The sequence below is a fragment of the Oikopleura dioica genome, chromosome XSR (genome assembly GCF_907165135.1).
Source record: "Oikopleura dioica chromosome XSR, OKI2018_I68_1.0, whole genome shotgun sequence".
NCBI lineage: Eukaryota > Metazoa > Chordata > Appendicularia > Copelata > Oikopleuridae > Oikopleura > Oikopleura dioica.
The window spans coordinates 631,786-648,572 of record NC_137294.1 but is presented as its reverse complement, the minus strand read 5'-3'; the positions used below and the strand labels follow the sequence as shown (position 1 = coordinate 648,572).

Below are 16,787 nucleotides of genomic sequence, written 5' to 3'. Positions count from 1 at the left end.
GGTTTGGAGGAGATTAGATTGGAAATCCGTGACTGGAAATTATTCATTGAATCTCAATTTCTGGGATATCAATAATATATATTCAAAATCCAGAAACGGAAAGACCTTTTGCTATTTTGAAAATCACCGGAAATTCATTCTGTTACCGCTCATTTGAATTAATTAATAATCTCGATAATGCGATTTCCAAACCTTCTCAAACAGGACGTACTCGAAGACCACGGCCACGCGAAGATTACTCAATCCATCGATCGGCCCCGCGTTCCTTCCCCGTCGACGCTCCTATGCCCTCTGAACAGCCCAGCCCAGCATCGCCTGTGCGAGAAGCAGCTCCGTCTCGGATCCCCGAAGACCAAAGAAGCTCTCCCAGCACGTCTATCGCCGAGCCAAGCGCTCGTGCAGAGTTAACCCTGAAGGTCCTTTTGCCCAACTCTTCTTACATAGAAATCAATATAGCCGAGGACGCAACCATCCAGCAGCTCAAAGAAGTCGTCATTGAAAAGCTCAACGAAGGCGAGTTCGATGTGGCCACCTTTGGAATGCCTAACAGCGACAATCTCCGGCTTATTCGACAAGGTATCGAGCTCCAGCCCAATCAAGCGGCGATTTCGCAGTTTTCCATTGTCAACAACGACGTTCTGAACTCGCAGTGGCCGCGGCCCCCGCCGACAGTGCAGGAGGGACGCGTTATCAACAACCAGCGAAACGAAGAGGAAGGCTACGCGCCCGAAATGGGCCGCGGCGAGGAAGCCACCAAAATACGAAACATGTCGATCTTCCAGCGCAACTTCATCGAGTGCGTTAAGGCGTCCAAGCGCGGCATCAATCCGAACGACAGGCCACGATACAACGATCCGTCCCGCGAGCCGCCACCCAACCCGGTCGTTCGCGACTTGGGCAATCCCTTGGACGAGCTTGGGAACGCACTTCTTCAGTGGAGCAGCCAGCTGCACAGGACCGCGGACGTGCTGTACGCCGATCCGAGATATGGAAACGACGTGGACAGGCTCGACAAAGACAGGAGGCTGATCGATAACAACATGCAGGCAGCGCGATATCTTTCGCCCATTATAAAGGTAGGATTGAAAATTGCGAAACTGATTCTTGAAAATTTACAGCATTTAACAAATGTGATCATTCCGATCGACCGCGGAGAAAATCCGCGAAGGTTCAAAGTCCAGCGCCAAACAGATCAGCAGTGATCTCGGCTTTCGATGTGCCTGAAATTCGTGAAATCATCAATTCGATCTTTTGAGAAATCCAAAAAAGATGAAGACCCAGCTCGTAGAATCTCCAGCTCAATTACAAACCATATAAAAAAAGCTAATCATTTGTAAATACGCCCAATTTCTCTTCTTTTCTTCTACCCCTCATTGAAAAAAACGACTGAAAAAGAGTTCCCTTTCATTTCTCCGTATTTCCGTAATTCCTTAAAAACTAAAAACGCACGATCATATATCGCTTAAATCATCCTTGAAGACACAGAAGATGCCGTGCACAGCTGTTTTCTGCCCATTAATCCAATTGATTGTTAGTTACTCTTGTTTTCTGAAAATTCTATTTTTAGAGCAGAGAAGGAAAATGAGTGGGAGTAATCGAGTGATGATATTTCTGCAAGTGACGTTTATTTTATACGACTTAGTGGCTAATGTAGCTATCGACTCCTTGGCGCGCACAGGTTCATTTCATTTCCTAAGGCTTTCCATATCGATCTACTTCTAGGCTACGTCCAACTCGTGGTTTTGGTCTTTCAGCTGATTCTCCTAGCCCTCTCCCTCCTGATTTTCTTCCTCTCCGTGTTTTACACATATCCAGTTCAGGCAAGTTCGCGTAAACTCATGACGCAATTGAAACATTCTTCTCAGACGGGGCAACTTTGGCGTCTGTGTCGCAAGTTCCGCTCTTATTTCATAAGTCTCTCCATTTACGCCGCCATCTCTGTCGTCGTCATCATCATTTCTGTCAACGTTCGGCTAGATTTAACCGCTGAAGATGTCGCCGACTGGATCAGTATTTGGGGCAAAAATGGCTTCATGGTACGAACTATTAAAAATAACAGATTGAGACCTTTTCGCAGGTGTTTTTCGTTCTCCAGCGCTGGTTCGCTCCTTTTTACTACTACTCGCTGCTGCGGGCATCGCTAAGAATCCGCGACCCAGTGTTCTACTCCGAGAGGCTCTGGAACCTCACGCTAGCGCAATGATGATCCAAGTCGTCCGTCATTCGTTCCGACTTCGCCAAAGATGTCACATGCTGTACAGAAAAACCCAAAACACGCAGCTGAGCCTTTTCCGCGGCAGCTGAAACTGTTCAAAGTCGCATTTTATTTTTTACGATGAAAATATTTTTCTACTCTTCCATTTTCTTACATGAACAACAATTGCCAAAATCAACCTCATTTTTTTTCAAAGTTTGTTTCAAATAAAAGTTTATTTGTAAAATGTGAATAAAACCAGAATCATCTTTTTGCGCGGCCAGAAAAGCTCTGCCAGTGCAAAAAAAAACAGAGCTAGAACTTGTAGCCTAGAAGTTGAATTTATTGTCCTCGCTGTCTCGTGTTCGACAGGTAGATATAGTAGTCGAGGATCTTTGGCGAGTTTGGTTTTCTGCGGCTTCTGGCGTAGCGCGGCGTGTACAAGCTAGCTACTCCGTTTTGGTGGCGAGGTACCATTTGTTCCAGCTCCCGGAAGAGAGCCAGGGCGGCTCTGCTCGAGGAAAAAAGCAAAATCGAAAGGTTGAAAAGAAATCTCATTCTGCTCTGATGCTAGTAAATGCTCAATCGGCGAGTTCGGCTTTCACATTCGCTCCAGTGGCACCGTCCTTGTTTATATATTATACCCGGCGCAACTTTGCGTCATTTTTCGTTGATAGTCTTGTGAAGAAACCGAACACTCGGTCGACTTCAACTCAAAATACTCCGAAAAACACTGATTCTCCTAGCTAGCGTCTTTTGCTACAAGAAACTGGTTGACCTTTCGAAGCCAGAATTAATCAAGAGAGTCAAGATGCGTCAAAGAAATCGTTTATTTTATACATAATACACTTTTTCCTTGAATGCTGATTTTCTTCCGAAGACTGTTTCCAGGTTTCTCAAGAGTTGAAAATTTAGTCGAGGAAGAAAAGTAGTTGTTTCAGAAAACCGTTCCTTCCTTTTTGTCCCTTTCTTTCGCCGCCCCTGTTTGAGCATGGAGATAAATCTTCAGCGCGTTTCGATGAGAAGAAGGCAAGATTTGCAGAATTTGATGCCTCTGAATGGCAAAAATAAGGGTTACTAGATCTACTTCGAAATTGCTCACGGTCAGCGTGCAGGCCAGCATGAGATCAAGAACGCTGTCGGACAGGAATCGCTAGCTTCAATTCCGGCCTTCAATTTTGAAAATAATTAGCCGCAATTAGCTCAAAGTGATAGTATAATCTTTCTAGCAGCGGAGCATTCATTAAAGTTTCCGATTCCCGCGCCTATCAATGAAAGTCAAGCAGCCAAGGTCATTAATCACTTTTGCTCGGCTCCTAGACACTCCGAACTCTCGAATTTACCGATTACATAATCCGTTGGAGCCGACTCATTGTGCAGTTTCTTTTTGATCTCCTCGTTTTTGTTGATTGCGGTTTTCTTGCGCCTCGGCCAGGAGGAAAAGTGCGTTTCCTGCGTTTGAAAACGAACTCGATTTAGACTCTTCTGTCTCTTAATTTTGTCTCTTGAAGTCATTTTTTAGGAGTTTGTACATTTGAATTTATTGAAAAGAAGTTTCGGGAGATCACGTGTTCGACTATGCTTTGTGTTTGGAAGGATTAAATGGCAGTTTCACAAAAGACTCGCTTCTTCGTATTTGATCCCCTTCTTCCAGTCGAAGGGATGGACGACTGTTTCTCCGTCGATTTTGTAGGCAAAGTGTCCTTTCTTTCCAAAGTTACTTGCGCTTTTGAGCTTTCATTGGTTATTACAGTCATTTTTTTCAATGCAAGCACGAATGTTTTTTAACCACTTTCCTGCGATACCTTCTTCGTCCTCGAAAACGGGTGATGATAGGCTGACTTGAGACGAGTGTCGACGTTTATTTCCACCTAAACAGGTTTAATTGCAATCATTATTCGCCCGATGAGAAGGCCTTTCTTTACGATTGAGTACTTAAATGAACCCAAACTCTTGGAGCTTATCAATCTCCTTTCGAATCTGAAAATGAAGCTTTTGGTCAGTCTGTTATCAGCTGTAACGCGAGGAGCAATCCTTGTCGGAGACTACCCTTTTCAGCCGACCATAACAGTAAGATTCGAAAAGAGAGAGAGTTTCAAGAGAGAGTAACCGTATTTTAGCAAAATGGGCAGCAGATTTTCTTCGCGTCGCCTTTCAAGCTCGGAATCAGAACCTCCATTTTCCATAACCTTACCTTTCTGCCTAAAGCTTATTCTATGACTGGCTCTACGTCAAATCCCATATGCGAGGAGTAATTTATGATTAATCATTCCCTCGAAAGCTTTTTGGAAATCGTGAATTCGACTCTGCTTTTGTCAACTTCGACGGTTCCATTTCTTTCGACGGCCCTAGTACTGGGCTAAACTCCACCTCTCAGACGTTGCAAAGCGATTATGGTCACAAGATAGTTATGGCACCGTTCATGGGCGATTTCCAGACATCTGGGGCGCCGAGTGTGCACTATTCCACGTTCGTGGATGGCTTTTTCCGAGCAGGCGTTGAAGCAACGATCAGAACACAGGTTCGTTTCCATTTATTTGCTCCTAGCCGAGTTGACAAGCAACTAATCCTTTGTCAGACAGAGTGGGAAAGCTTCTCGCTGGAAAACGCATTCTCCGCGACATGGGTTGACGTAGTTGGCCCTGATGGCGCTAAAAAGACCTTCCAAGGACTTGATCATGACATCAAAATAGCATTACTGCCAGTAGTCTAGACGTTATCTAAGTATCTGTCTTTGACCAATATCTAAGTTGCCTTGGTCTCGAACAACGTCCAAACTTTCAGCGTATTCTCCTACCACAACGGTCCTCCTTCTTGGACAGAAGATGATGCTGGCCAAACTCCTTTTGTGGGAATTTTGGCGCACGAAGGGTAAGCCTTTCCTATTAAGGTGAATTAATATTGTGCCACCTTGCAGCCATTCGAATGGCTGCTTCAAGACTGTGCTCGGAGAGAAGGACGTTCCATATGGCTCTTCGATGATCTGGGACGCGAGCAACTATCTCGAGTGCACGGACTCTCGGAGCTTCACGGAATGCGGCGAGCTGGAAGTTGGCTCGACCCAGTACGAAACAACTCTTGTCTACAAATCCATCAGTCCCTCTCTTCACTCTTTTGATGCAGTCGCTTCTTGTCTCGAAGGTATTTTTTGCTTCCGATCGACCCATTTTTGCCCTCTTTTCTTTCAGGATTTACTACGGACGCTGCTGGAAATACAGACTTTTCTGTCAGTTGCGCCTACGACCCTGACTTTTACGAATCGATCTGGACGGTTCCGATCAACCCATCGACTAGCAGCGAGTATAGCTGCAACGACAACTCGGCTAAAGTTCAGATAACGCTGACTGATCAACAGCTAGCTGTGGATTCAAGGTGAGTGGGGAGCAGAAAATATCACCACAGCATGCCTTCGAAATAGACAGGAAACACGTAATGGAAAAATGAATGTCTCTCTTCCGATGTGCGGGCCGACGCTTCTGATATTCGCCCAACTGTCAGCCTAGCGCATGACTACCTCTTTTAGTGACCCATTGGCCTTCTTATTCTCGATTGATCCGAGTACTCTCTCCGCGCGAGCAGCGACGATTTGGGAGTTGCTTTTGGAAGTTATGATTGAGGATCTTGTTGCGAAGGAGTTGTCCATTGACGTACGTAAAAGCCGGATTAGATATAAAACATAATATTATATAAAATGTGCCTGGGGTAAAAATTGCACGATGGAAATCTTTGACAGGACATGACATCTTATACTTTTTTTCCATAAGCTGCCATTTTATACTTAAATCCAGCAGAATAAGTATGAAAAGAGTGAATGAACGCGTCAACAGATTGTTAAGGTCTCTGTCCACGTGACAGACGTCAACATCGCCACAAGTGTTTCCGTGGCATCCGGAGAAGTTGAATCTGAAGCTCCCTGATCGCCACGCCCAAGGGTCGTCTCCCTGTTCGAAAAAGACGAGCTGTTGCCAATTTTAGCGCGATTTCAACTGCTCTCTCCGCGGCTGGCGAATCTTTCCAGTCTTTTGAAGACATAGAAGAGTACCTCATCGCTGAAGCCGAAGCTGCTGGAGCGTATCCCTCCGACGTAGCCACCATTTCCTACACCCTTGGTTTCGAAAACGGAGACACTACGAACGAGCAAATCCAAGAAACTGTTGTAACCGTCATTCAGAAAATGCACGATCCCAGCGTCACGGAAAGCACTCTCTCTGGCAGCATCCCTGACTTTTCGGTGGGACTATTCAATTAACGGAAAGCGCCTATATTAGCTATTTTTAAGGAGCAAAGTAGTGCTGAGCTTTCGGAATCCGAAGTATCAATTTCTTGCCTGGGGAAAGGCACTGTTCCATCCCAGCCAAATCCGCTGTGGGTTAAGGTAAGCCTAAGCCTCTTTTTCTGTAAGTCAGTCTAATGCTCCTCTCATAAGCCGGACATTTGCTGTGGAAACAAGCCCATCGCGTCTACTGTTCGTGGATGCTGCCATAATTCGAATGGAAAGGCACGAGACTTCGTCCTCGCCGAGGAGAAATGCTGCCACGGAGAGGTAACTTCAGACAAATTCACATAAGCCAGACACTGACTGCTTTTCTAGGTGGTTTCGAAGACGACTCTTTGCTAGACAAGAACCCGTGTTGAACATCTACCCAGACACAAGTTATATTAAATAAATACTAATGACATATTTTTCCGACTCTTACCATGGCATATCTTTTGGAAACGCAGTCCAAGGGCATCTGAATATCCTCGTAGTTGGTGAAGAGGACAGTACTGTCTCCCTCCCACAAAAGGGCAGCTGAAAGAGAGTGGAAGATTTGGTCACGAGGCCATTTTCGCTCACCTTGAAACTGATTCTTGCCAGAATGACGCGTGTTACATTGATGCCCGTCCACTGGCATCATTTCGTCCCAGGTCATCAGAATACATTTGGGCTGATTCCACGAAATCTAGGAAATCACTCTCCTCGTGACTGCTCAGTTTCCGTACCTTGAACATTTCTCGAGAGATGGTGATTAATTCCTCCCGAAACTTCCCTCTCTCTTTCGCAGTATAGCGCACTGTTCCGCCTCTCAGGGACATATCGTAATTCATCAAAAGAATTGGGATTATCCGGAAGTCTCGCTGCGAGTTCGAGCCGCCGATGAAGCCATTGTAGCCGAGTTTGAGATGGTTATAGTAGAAGCCGTCCAGCTTCAAAGTTTCTTCTTTTGAAAGGTTCCGTTTTTTAGTAAAATCATCCTCAATACCAAATGGTATCTACCAAAATCTACCAACTTCGCGAAGCTTCTCTCTTTTTTGTTACATAAAGTCCAACCTGTGGAACTCGTCATCAAGACCGACTCACCTATAGCAGCTGCTATGGTTAACTTTCCGTTTTCGGGAGTGATGAAAAAAAACCTCTTCCCTAAAGGCAAGGACATCTCCTTCGAGTCCATCCTGAATGAATGTTCCACATGCAGAGGATACATGCGATCTCTGGCCAGGGCAAGTGACGCAAAAACATTTAAAGAAAACACCTTCATCTTGAAAAGTGAACGAGAAGAAGCAAAGTGAGCGAAAGAATCTGCGCAAGAGGATCCATTTCAAATCCGCGCCCGGATCTACTTTCTGACAAGCTGCCTAGCCTAATATCGAGAATTATAGAAGACGTAAAGAGGGGCTATCATTCGAGCCTATGATTTGAGACCTCGAATATCTCTAGAATCTGGGCTTCTGGTTAGAGTTAGGGATTGGGAACTCTTAAAGGGGGTCCGGGGGCGAAGCCCCTGGTTTAGGCCTCAGCTGGGGGTCCCGGGGGCTAGTCACGTGGGTTAGGTTTGGGGTTAGGGGCAGCTCGAATAATAACCCCCTACTACCATACAAGATTTTGCTAGAAACATAGTTCTTTCATTTTTACAGTCAAAATCCAAGAGATCGGATTTTCAGAGTCTTCCCTAGAATTTCCTTTTTCCTCTCAACATTGATGAGCAATTGATGAGCAAGTATCCTTGGTGGCAGATCTGCAGTTTAATCTCCTCCCATTTTTTTCCAGTACGTCAAACTACCATCTGTAGTGGCCATTTGTTTGGCTGGAAACTACCTCTCGTGACCTGAATCAGGTGATGGCAACCCTCCGAGCAACAGGGAGGGACGGTCTCCCAGTCGCGGAATGTTAATTCAGACATTCGCAGACTTGCTCGCTCGAGAATCGGAAATGTCAGCTTTGACATTTGTCCGATCATGGGACCTCAACATTGACGTGCAGGAAGAACAGTCTACGGACTGGGGCGCATCTGACGGTTGAGAATTTCGGCGGGTCTGTTCGTCGCAAGGAGAAAACGCACAAATCGATAAACCGCGTAAATTGAGAATTCATTATGCTGATTAAGGAGGGCCTCTCCCGTTGAGAAGGTGGAAAATGTAATTGACACGAATACGTAATCCTGCATCACAATTGAATTCCCGTTCGTAAAACTGGCGGTTGCTACTGTAGATTCTACACTGTACAACTAACCAGAAGTAAGCTTATTTTTAATTCAAAAAGAAGCGCTGGTTCTGAACCCGGAAATCGGTATTTTAGCTCGCTTGATCCGATTTAGTTCACTCCGGAAATCCGGAGATGATGTGGATTGCCCCGGCGTTTACCGCTATTTCAATCGATAGAAAATAGGAATACTTGGATTAGAATTTATTTTGTAATGAATTTGCCTCTATTATTTCCCATACTGTATTATTTCCCATACTGTATGGGTAATAATATCAGAGTTGATACCCTTAAAAGAAGCCCAAAGTATTATACGAAAATCGCATAAATGAAGCTTTTCTTGTCCAAGCTACAGCTATACCCTTAAATATTTCAAAATCCAAAACAAGATAGCGTAGACCCTTAACTTGAGTAGAGTAAGCAGTAAGGGGCAAGAAATTAAGGGTGTACCAGGCCTTTTATCGTATAGAGTTCCCGTTGAATTTGGAAAAAAGAATGGTTTTAAGGGTGTCAACATCGATTGAGTAAGGGTATCTCTTATGAGTCGAATGTCTCTTATCGATGTTGACACCCTTAAGTATCATTGGTATCAGTAATGTATCAGTAACTTAGCCAAAATTAAAGCTGGAAATGAAAGTACGAAAGACGTGCTATAGTTTTCTCGTTTCCACTCGAAAAAAACGTCTGTACGTCGGAAAACTGTCTGTATATAGGAGTAGAAGGGTCTAGAAACGGGTCATTACCTCGATTCTACACATGATTCGAAATCAGTTTGTCACGAGAGGGCTGCTACGTTCGCATTTACGCCACGAAGGAAATAGCGCCCCCAGGCAGCGTTTATAAGTAAAATGGCACATAATTATCGTAAATAATCCAAAACTCAAGTCAAGGAAGAAAATTGCAGTCATTTCCCAAATTTCGCAAGTGCCGATTGTCGATTCTCCACTCATGTCAACGTATGGTAGGATTGATTTCGATCCGCTTCATTAATACCTCGCTAATGGCCCATTTAGACGGCCAAAGTAGGGGAGTATAGTCGTGATGAACAGTAATGAAATTTCGATATAAGCAGCTCGGGACCACCCGGATAGAGCCACTCCTCGGTCAACGCTTATCGCACTCGTTTTGCCCGCTTTTCTCTCGATTCCGATTCAGCGATCAGAATTTTTCATCAGAACGATTCAAAATCGAGCTGTTTCAAAATTATTATTTTTTGAGAAAAAAGGAATTATTCCAGTTACTAACATGGATAATCCGTTTCAAGTCGACATTGACAGCCTTTTTAATCGTAAGTTTGTGATTCTTACCCAAACCCTGAAAGCCCTGGGCTCGGGAACCTGTGTAGAAAACCTGAGTCAGGCTCTGAAGAGCTAAATTGAAAAGCCCCGTCGCGGCTTTTTTGAGAACGAAGCCGCGATGCGGCTTCGCAACACAATCACTCTTTCTACACAGGTTGCCACTGGCAGGGAGTACTCAACTCTTAAAAAATGGGCGCTCGCGCCTGTAGCTAATTCCAGCTTCAAGTACCCGCGCAACAATGCGAATGTTTAGCTTGGTGTTGTAGCTCGAGTGAGGTGTGAATCGGGAATAATTGTGATAGTTGGGCACAGCCTTTAGCTCACTTTGGTGTTATAAGTGCGCGTTGTATTGCACTTGAAGTGCACTCCAGCGTAATTTAGGCAACTGTATCACAGTCTTAGCTCTTGCTCTGGATTCACTCGCGCGGGCGTTTTTTTCTTGGGCACACACGACTTTGAGAGACCTAGCCCTTTTTCCGAAATGACGCTGCCGCAAATCGACAGCTTCAAAAAAGAGAACTCTTCGCTCGGAAGCGCCTTTGACACTCTTTCAGCCTCGAGTAACGATTCCACCGCCTCGGACAGAGAAAACATGAGCTGGTCGCCCTGCGAGCAAGACATGATGGCGGCCCACCAGACGCAGCAAACTTTCAAATTCGAACCGGTGAGTTTTTCTCGCTTTCTTCCTTGATTCCCACTTTTTTTTATAATTTTAAATCATCTTTTTAATCAAATTTTTTTCTAAATTTCTTGCCCTTTTTTGCCATTTTAAAAACAGTTCTTCAGATCTCAGACACAGGCTACAATCAGCAAGTCGAATTCGGCTCGAGTTCCGACTACTGTCTGGACTTTTACAATTCATCTTCTTCCGGCGCCGAGTTCAGCTCTTCCTCTTCCCAGCTTTGGCGAAACGGGCAAAATCCGCCCATCAGTGCGTCCTGGGAGAATATGTACGAAAACGTGTATTCTACTCCGCACAGCAACCTGTACAGCCTCGACCAGCACGTTCCGGAGCAGCCGTCGTTCAGCTACTCGAGCCACCACCACTCGCATCCTGTCTTCAACGGCTACGGTACATTCATCACTCTTTCTCTTCATCGATTACTGACCATCTCATTTCAGGCTTTGAGCAGTCTCCTCAGCTCTCCTGCCGAAGCCACTTCAACGAACAGCCAGACCTCAACATCCTTTCTTTCCAAGTCTATCACCCCGAAAAGAAGGCCAAGCGACAGAAAACACGCAAAGTGCCAAAGAAGGCCATTTCTTGCGAAGAAGGTAACTTTCTTTTATTTCTCCAGAATTAGGAATAGAATCTCGGCAACCTGTGCAGAAAACCTGATTCAGGGACTGAAAGAGCTGAAATGAAAAGCCGCGTAGCGGCTTTTTTAAAGAGGAAGCCGCGAAGCGGCTTCGCCAGCATTTTTCATAGGTTGAAATGGTAATAGTAGCGAAGCCGCTTTGCGGCTTCGTTTTTAAAAAAAGCCGCTACGCGGCTTTTCATTTCAGCTCTTTCAGGCCCTCAATCAGATTTCCTCTACAAGTTGCGAAGGCCAACATCACTCTTTCCAAAGATTTTCCATCCACTCACCTTCTTCTAGCCAGCAAATTTACGGAGCAAGATCGCCTGGCCCTGACGCCCAACCACAAGAACTCGATCCATCTCTGGCAGTTTCTGGCCGAGCTTTTGAACCAGCAAAAGTACTTGAAGTGCATCAAATGGGTCGACCGAGAGCAAGGTAAGCCACTCTCTTCAAATCTCCGTCTAACATGATCTGCGCAGGGATTTTCAAGATCGAAGACAGCCAAGAAGTGGCGAAGCTGTGGGGGCTGCGCAAAAACCGCCCGAACATGAACTACGACAAGCTCTCGCGCTCGATCCGGCAGTACTACAAGAAGGGCATCATCCAGAAGCCGCAAGTGAGCAGCCGACTGGTCTACCAGTTCAGTCCAAAATTCAAAAGCGGCTGAAGCCCGCGCTCTATTTATTCTGGACCGATTTTCATTCGTTCTCTTCCGGCCCTAATTTAATTCTTATTTCAAAAGCAAATGTGCAAAAATGCATTTGCGCCACCTAGCGATCACTACTGTAGATATTTGTGTAAAACTGCATTTCTGGTGCTCGATTGTGAAAAAAGTTAACTTCCCTATTTTCATTCACCACTATTTTATCAAACTTCATTTCGTAAATAATAAGATAAACCGCTTTATTCATTGAATATTTATAAATATATAAAATTGATGCTCTGCGAACATTGAAAAAATAAAAAAATATGTACCTCCACTGCTTTTTACTGAATCAATACTTTTGGGTGTAGGGCGCCCAGGTTCACAATTGTGAACCCGGTTCGCAATCTGTGTGAACCCGGTTCACAAAATTTTTAAAAGTATAAAATCAGGGGTCTGTATGCGCTCCGCGCCTGATTTCAAAGAGAAACTCATTTTTGACGTTATAAACTTTCTCTACAGCCGCGCCTTTAGTCAGTTTGAGACACTTTTTTGACCGAAATTGTGAACCAGGTTCACAAAACTGTGAACCGGGTTCACAAAATTGTGAACCAACCGATTGTGAACCTGGGCGCCCGCCACCCATACTTTTGGAAAATAGGGAGTAGCCTTGTTCATCCTCTTATTTACTGCATGAGCCCCCTTGTTCATCCTCTGTGCTCGGCAAGCTGTTTAGGAAAACTGAGTCAGGTTCTGAGAACCTGACTCAGGTCTCCTACACAAACTGCGGAGCTCAGAGAATGAACAAGGGGGCTCATGCAGGAAGCAAGAGGATGAACAAGGCTACCTCCTGTTTCACTCTTTTGTGTCTGTTTTGTTGGAAATATCAGCTGCGCGTCTTCATTTTTGCAAATCCAAAAAAATTTGGATTTTGAAATAATTGGCCACTAGGGCGAGAAAAGAGCAGAGCAGCTCCTCCTGCGCGCGCGTATTTTCAAAGCGAGCGCCGGACGAGCCGATTGGGCGCGCGGCGGCAGCGTTTTTGGAAAATCGATTCAAGAGAAAAAAAAGAGCAAAGAAGAAAGAAGAAGCACAACTCAAGAATTGCCACTCGACGAACAGACGAATAGGCTGCAGAAGACCAGCATGGGCCCGGACTTGCGTTTTGGCGCCTGCAAAGAACTAGAATCAGATCCAGCGCTTTTTACTCTTCTAGGTAACCTGTTTTTTCATTTCTACAGAAGGTTGCTTTGATAACGAATATTTCCATCCAAGACTCTGATTGGTCGATTTACAGTAAAATTGGCTTATCAGAGAACTTGATGACAATATTCGTTATCTCAGTCACCGTCTGTAGCTTTTTTCTTGTATGAAAAAATTGAAAAAAGAGCCGCGCGCGGCTTTTCATTTCAATTAACAAATTTCCAACTTTTTTGCCACTTTGTTAAAAAAGAACGGAAATTGCGGCTTTGAAATTCTTCTTCTGACGTAAAAAAATGAAAAAAGCAAAATAATCCGGAGTTCCATCGTTTCGATTTTCTTTCGTTCAAGACTGACTTACAGCTTAATTTCAAATCCGCCCAGTCGCAGCGGAAAAAAGTCGGCCTTGGTCCAGAAACAGGAGCAATCTCCCGGCAGAAATCATCCGTTTTAATTCAAGCTAATTTCCTTTTATGGAGATTTCCGGGTGATTTTTGGTTCCGGCTTCCGCATTAAATTTATGCGGAAATTTATTATTTCTGTTACAATTTTAATTCTATTGCGTGAAAAATCGCAGCTTCGAATTTTTATGGAAATTTTGATTTTGAGGTAATTTTTTTATTGTACTTCTTATTTATTTCTGGCTGAAAAAATAAGGGCGTACCTGTTTTAGCTCAAGACAAAAGTCTTCAGCAGGAAAAATCTGGGCTCGGCAACCTGTGTAGAAAACCTGAGTCAGGTTCTGAAGGTTCTTAAATTTGATTGTCCGCTTTTCATTTAAGCAAATTTTCAGAACCTGACTCAGGTTTCAACACAGGTTGCCGAGCACAGATCTTTACTACTAAGGATTTTAGATAACATAGTCACGCCCTTATTTTTAAGCCAGAAATAAATAAGTAGCTAGAAACGAGTCCAGGTAAAGATTGGACTAAAAATTCCATGAATTTTGAATAGATTCCACCAAAATCAAATAATCCTAAATTACCATTTTACGGTCTTTCTTTATATATATATATATATATATATATCTACAAGCACGTGTGCTCTATCGTTACTGTAGTGAACGAATCATTTTGGGAAAAGTTCGCACTGTCCCCTCGCCAGAGCGTCATTTTCGCCCTGTAATGACGATTTTCAAGATTAAAGAGCGCAGATGTTTGATTTTAGTGGAGGAATTCGGCTGCAACGAGGTGGAAGTCGAGGAAGTCTACGACTTGGACTCGCTGGAGACGCTCTCGGCCGACTCGTTCGGACTCATCTTTCTCTTCAAATGGGCGAACTCGATCGCCCAGAACAGCCGTTCGTTCGGAAGCAGGCGAAACCGCGCGAGCAGGAACCCTGAGTCCAGCCCCGACGAGAATTCCACAGCTTCGGACGAGAACGGAAACGTGACGCTCTTCGACGCGGCTATTTCGCAGCGGCTGTTCTTTGCCCACCAAGTGGTGCCGAACTCTTGCGCTTCGCACGCTCTGCTCTCGGTGCTTCTTAATTGTTCAGGAAACGGGCTCGCGCCGCGTTTTTCGATCGCTAGAATCGTAATTGGCGTTAGCGACTCGTAGATAGACTGAATCTCGGCGCCTGGCTGCTGGAAATGAAGGAGAAGCTCTGCCAAATCGAAGACCCGGAGCTGCGCGGCTTTGCGATCGGCAACATGCCCGAGTTCATCGCCAAGCACAACCGCTTCGCCTGCTTCGAGCCGCCCAGCATCTCCGACTTGGCCGGTGCGACGACCACTTCGCTGGGTCAGGGCGAGACCTTCCACTACTGCTGCTACATTCCCTACGAAGACTCCCTCTACGAACTAGACGGGCTCAAGGCCTGGCCGATAAATCATGGACAGACTGGGGGCCAGTGGCTTGAGGTACGTATTAAAATAGAGAAAAAATGGATCAATCAAACTTTTCTCTAGAAAGCGAAGAACGTAATCAGTCTGCGAATATCCCGCGCTCGCGAGAAAGACCAAGGCTGCCACGACATCCGCTACAATTTGATGTCTGTAGTTCCTTCCCGCAAGCTTCGGATCCGAAAGCAAATCGTCGAGCAGCGAGGGGAATTGACGAACAAGCTCAGAGTGCTCAACAGATTGGCTATTTCCAAGGCGGAGAAAGATGCTACTTTGGAAGAGGTTGACGAAGCTAGAAAAAGCGTGAGAAAAGCGCTGGAAATCGGCGAGGACAAGGAACTGAATGGAGTCGACAACGTCAAGCAAGAAAGCCTCCCTCAGAACGTCGAGGAATTCTGCTCGCTCGTCAAGACCAGTTGCCAAGAGTACGTTTTTCATCTTTCGGCTGATTTTCAAGTTCTTTTAGATTTGAAGAGCTGCGGATTAAGTTCGAAGAAGAAGACGAGAAACACTTGCGCTACGAACGCGACGCTGAAAGGAGGAGGTAGGATCCAATCAGTTACGTCTTGTAATAGCACATTGCAGTCATGACTACGGACTTTTCATTCAAAAGTTCATCGAGTTTCTGCACCGGAACGGCTCGCTGCAGCACGTGATCGACGAGAGCCAGACAAAAGCGATGCTCTCCAGTCGGATGCGAAAGAAGCCCAAGTCCTTTTCGTGAAATTTTCTGTTTTTCTTTGATTTTGTCTAACTTACGAACTTCCAGTTTTCGCCCCCCCCTTTCCATTCTTTTTCATCCTGTCCTATTTGAGTCACACTGTAAGAAGCTAGCTGTGTATTACAGTGTCCTGCCAAGTGCCAAGAACAAACCTTTTCCCGAGTGTCAGAAATATCAACTTTCGCTGCCTATTTTTTATTTAAAAAAAGAAACTTCTCTATTTCATTGTGCAATTTGCAAATACGCCTTCTTTGAAAAATTTTTCTTGAGAAAAAAAAGAAACCTAAATTTTGAGAATTTCAGATGGAGGAGATTTCCCCGACTCCTGAAACTAGTGATCCTCTTGAATTGGCCGGAAATGGAGACGAAAAAGCGGAAGAAAATGGCGAAAATGGAGGAATAGCGAAGATTTTGGACAAGAGAATTGTCGACGATCGGGAAACCTGGTATCTGGTCAACTGGACCGATAAAAAGTGAGAATTTTTATTCACTAGAATTTTGATAATTTTTGCCTAGACGAGAAAACAGCTGGCTGGAATCGTCGGAAATCGAGGCTTCCCAAACGGCGGCGATTGAGCGGTTCGAGGAGGAGCTGGCTGAAAAGGATCCAGACGAGGAATTCACCCTGGAGAAAATCACGGACAAGCGGATCCTCTCTGGCGTCGTCTATTACTACTGCAAGTGGCTCGGCTTTCCTGAGTAAGTGATCTTGATCGCTGGGCTGGGCAGCCTGTGTCTGGGCTTGGAATTCTGTGTCAGACACAGACAGAGAAATAACGTTTTTAGACCTTGATTTTACACGGATACTCCGATAGAGCCTGTGTCAACAAAGAAGAGGGCCTGTGTGAAGCCCTTAGTCAGGTTTGCAGACAGGTTGCCCAACCCAGCAACAGAGCAGAAAGAGAACGTAGCAAAGTACCGATGTTAAGTTCAGATAGCACCTGGGAGCCATGTGAAAACATCTTCGCAAAGAACTTGATCGACGATTTCGAGAAAGAAGCGGAAAACTCGAAAAGCGCGAAAAAGCGGAAAAAGAGCGCCCGGCAAAACGATGAAGATTTCACCCCAGAAGAAGATATACCGCGATTGGCATTTCTGACTGACTGATTCTGATTTTCGAGTGAAAT

At 45.0% G+C, this 16,787-nt stretch overlaps 7 protein-coding genes and 1 long non-coding RNA gene across 9 annotated transcripts; 7 read left to right on the top strand and 1 right to left on the bottom strand.

The window, feature by feature from the left end:
- The first annotated feature begins 184 nt into the window (after window positions 1-184).
- On the top strand, window positions 185-1,538 carry LOC145706940 (uncharacterized). The gene is made up of 2 exons (XM_081784397.1): window positions 185-1,076; window positions 1,119-1,538. Exons 1-2 carry the CDS (start codon window positions 285-287, stop codon window positions 1,200-1,202), a joined length of 876 nt encoding a protein of 291 aa, XP_081640523.1. The 5' UTR covers window positions 185-284; the 3' UTR covers window positions 1,203-1,538.
- Window positions 1,489-2,460, top strand: LOC145706942 (transmembrane protein 138-like). The gene is made up of 4 exons (XM_081784399.1): window positions 1,489-1,678; window positions 1,723-1,820; window positions 1,866-2,036; window positions 2,078-2,460. Exons 1-4 carry the CDS (start codon window positions 1,489-1,491, stop codon window positions 2,201-2,203), a joined length of 585 nt encoding a protein of 194 aa, XP_081640525.1. The 3' UTR covers window positions 2,204-2,460.
- A 1,518-nt stretch (window positions 2,461-3,978) lies between these two features.
- On the bottom strand, window positions 3,979-7,411 carry LOC145706664 (uncharacterized). The gene is made up of 4 exons (XM_081784090.1): window positions 7,178-7,411; window positions 7,032-7,137; window positions 6,892-6,986; window positions 3,979-4,065 (listed from the first exon to the last, which is right to left on the bottom strand). Exons 1-4 carry the CDS (start codon window positions 7,280-7,282, stop codon window positions 3,979-3,981), a joined length of 393 nt encoding a protein of 130 aa, XP_081640216.1. The 5' UTR covers window positions 7,283-7,411.
- LOC145707220 (uncharacterized) lies at window positions 4,176-6,170 on the top strand. The gene is made up of 9 exons (XM_081784711.1): window positions 4,176-4,264; window positions 4,315-4,355; window positions 4,478-4,715; window positions 4,773-4,863; window positions 4,945-5,065; window positions 5,112-5,335; window positions 5,383-5,566; window positions 5,718-5,841; window positions 6,031-6,170. Exons 1-9 carry the CDS (start codon window positions 4,181-4,183, stop codon window positions 6,109-6,111), a joined length of 1,188 nt encoding a protein of 395 aa, XP_081640837.1. The 5' UTR covers window positions 4,176-4,180; the 3' UTR covers window positions 6,112-6,170.
- Window positions 6,117-6,870, top strand: LOC145707221 (uncharacterized). Its single transcript, XR_014134740.1, has 4 exons — window positions 6,117-6,425; window positions 6,474-6,569; window positions 6,621-6,737; window positions 6,786-6,870. It is a non-coding gene; the product is annotated as an uncharacterized LOC145707221 (long non-coding RNA).
- Window positions 7,412-10,433: 3,022 nt separating the features above from the next.
- LOC145706659 (uncharacterized) lies at window positions 10,434-11,939 on the top strand. The gene is made up of 5 exons (XM_081784085.1): window positions 10,434-10,616; window positions 10,739-11,024; window positions 11,075-11,227; window positions 11,551-11,688; window positions 11,733-11,939. The coding sequence occupies exons 1-5, from the start codon at window positions 10,434-10,436 to the stop codon at window positions 11,918-11,920; spliced, it is 948 nt and encodes a 315-aa protein (XP_081640211.1). The 3' UTR covers window positions 11,921-11,939.
- Window positions 11,940-12,916: 977 nt separating this feature from the next.
- Window positions 12,917-15,926, top strand: LOC145706696 (ubiquitin carboxyl-terminal hydrolase calypso-like). Its single transcript, XM_081784124.1, has 6 exons — window positions 12,917-13,112; window positions 14,264-14,589; window positions 14,655-14,957; window positions 15,006-15,364; window positions 15,406-15,483; window positions 15,525-15,926. The coding sequence occupies exons 1-6, from the start codon at window positions 13,043-13,045 to the stop codon at window positions 15,661-15,663; spliced, it is 1,275 nt and encodes a 424-aa protein (XP_081640250.1). The 5' UTR covers window positions 12,917-13,042; the 3' UTR covers window positions 15,664-15,926.
- Window positions 15,927-15,959: 33 nt separating this feature from the next.
- On the top strand, window positions 15,960-16,770 carry LOC145706692 (uncharacterized). Of its 2 annotated transcripts, none has more exons than XM_081784120.1 (3): window positions 15,960-16,133; window positions 16,177-16,359; window positions 16,590-16,770. In XM_081784120.1, the coding sequence occupies exons 1-3, from the start codon at window positions 15,964-15,966 to the stop codon at window positions 16,765-16,767; spliced, it is 531 nt and encodes a 176-aa protein (XP_081640246.1). In that variant the 5' UTR covers window positions 15,960-15,963; the 3' UTR covers window positions 16,768-16,770. The 2 variants fall into 2 exon arrangements, with proteins under 2 accessions (XP_081640246.1, XP_081640247.1); XM_081784121.1 differs by having other exon boundaries at window positions 16,595-16,730.
- Window positions 16,771-16,787: the final 17 nt, after the last annotated feature.

Bases quoted from the DNA above. Each gene is read 5' to 3' on its own strand.
- LOC145706940 (XM_081784397.1), top strand. From the start codon at position 285: ATGCCCTCTGAACAGCCCAGCCCAGCATCGCCTGTGCGAGAAGCAGCT. The intron at 1,077-1,118 runs GTAGGATTGAAA...GAAAATTTACAG, and splicing joins ATCTTTCGCCCATTATAAAG to CATTTAACAAATGTGATCAT.
- LOC145706942 (XM_081784399.1), top strand. From the start codon at position 1,489: ATGCCGTGCACAGCTGTTTTCTGCCCATTAATCCAATTGATTGTTAGT. The intron at 1,679-1,722 runs GTTCATTTCATT...ATCTACTTCTAG, and splicing joins CGACTCCTTGGCGCGCACAG to GCTACGTCCAACTCGTGGTT. The intron at 2,037-2,077 runs GTACGAACTATT...ACCTTTTCGCAG, and splicing joins GGGGCAAAAATGGCTTCATG to GTGTTTTTCGTTCTCCAGCG.
- LOC145707220 (XM_081784711.1), top strand. From the start codon at position 4,181: ATGAAGCTTTTGGTCAGTCTGTTATCAGCTGTAACGCGAGGAGCAATC. The intron at 5,336-5,382 runs GTATTTTTTGCT...CTTTTCTTTCAG, and splicing joins AGTCGCTTCTTGTCTCGAAG to GATTTACTACGGACGCTGCT. The intron at 5,842-6,030 runs GTACGTAAAAGC...CAGATTGTTAAG, and splicing joins CGAAGGAGTTGTCCATTGAC to GTCTCTGTCCACGTGACAGA.
- LOC145706664 (XM_081784090.1), bottom strand. From the start codon at position 7,282: ATGAATTACGATATGTCCCTGAGAGGCGGAACAGTGCGCTATACTGCG. The intron at 7,138-7,177 runs GTACGGAAACTG...GTGATTTCCTAG, and splicing joins TCTCTCGAGAAATGTTCAAG to ATTTCGTGGAATCAGCCCAA. The intron at 4,066-6,891 runs GTAAGAGTCGGA...AAACCTGTTTAG, and splicing joins TTTCCAAAAGATATGCCATG to GTGGAAATAAACGTCGACAC.
- LOC145706659 (XM_081784085.1), top strand. From the start codon at position 10,434: ATGACGCTGCCGCAAATCGACAGCTTCAAAAAAGAGAACTCTTCGCTC. The intron at 10,617-10,738 runs GTGAGTTTTTCT...ACAGTTCTTCAG, and splicing joins AAACTTTCAAATTCGAACCG to ATCTCAGACACAGGCTACAA. The intron at 11,689-11,732 runs GTAAGCCACTCT...TGATCTGCGCAG, and splicing joins ATGGGTCGACCGAGAGCAAG to GGATTTTCAAGATCGAAGAC.
- LOC145706696 (XM_081784124.1), top strand. From the start codon at position 13,043: ATGGGCCCGGACTTGCGTTTTGGCGCCTGCAAAGAACTAGAATCAGAT. The intron at 14,958-15,005 runs GTACGTATTAAA...ACTTTTCTCTAG, and splicing joins CTGGGGGCCAGTGGCTTGAG to AAAGCGAAGAACGTAATCAG. The intron at 15,365-15,405 runs GTACGTTTTTCA...AAGTTCTTTTAG, and splicing joins GTCAAGACCAGTTGCCAAGA to ATTTGAAGAGCTGCGGATTA.
- LOC145706692 (XM_081784120.1), top strand. From the start codon at position 15,964: ATGGAGGAGATTTCCCCGACTCCTGAAACTAGTGATCCTCTTGAATTG. The intron at 16,134-16,176 runs GTGAGAATTTTT...ATTTTTGCCTAG, and splicing joins GTCAACTGGACCGATAAAAA to ACGAGAAAACAGCTGGCTGG. The intron at 16,360-16,589 runs GTAAGTGATCTT...ACCGATGTTAAG, and splicing joins AAGTGGCTCGGCTTTCCTGA to TTCAGATAGCACCTGGGAGC.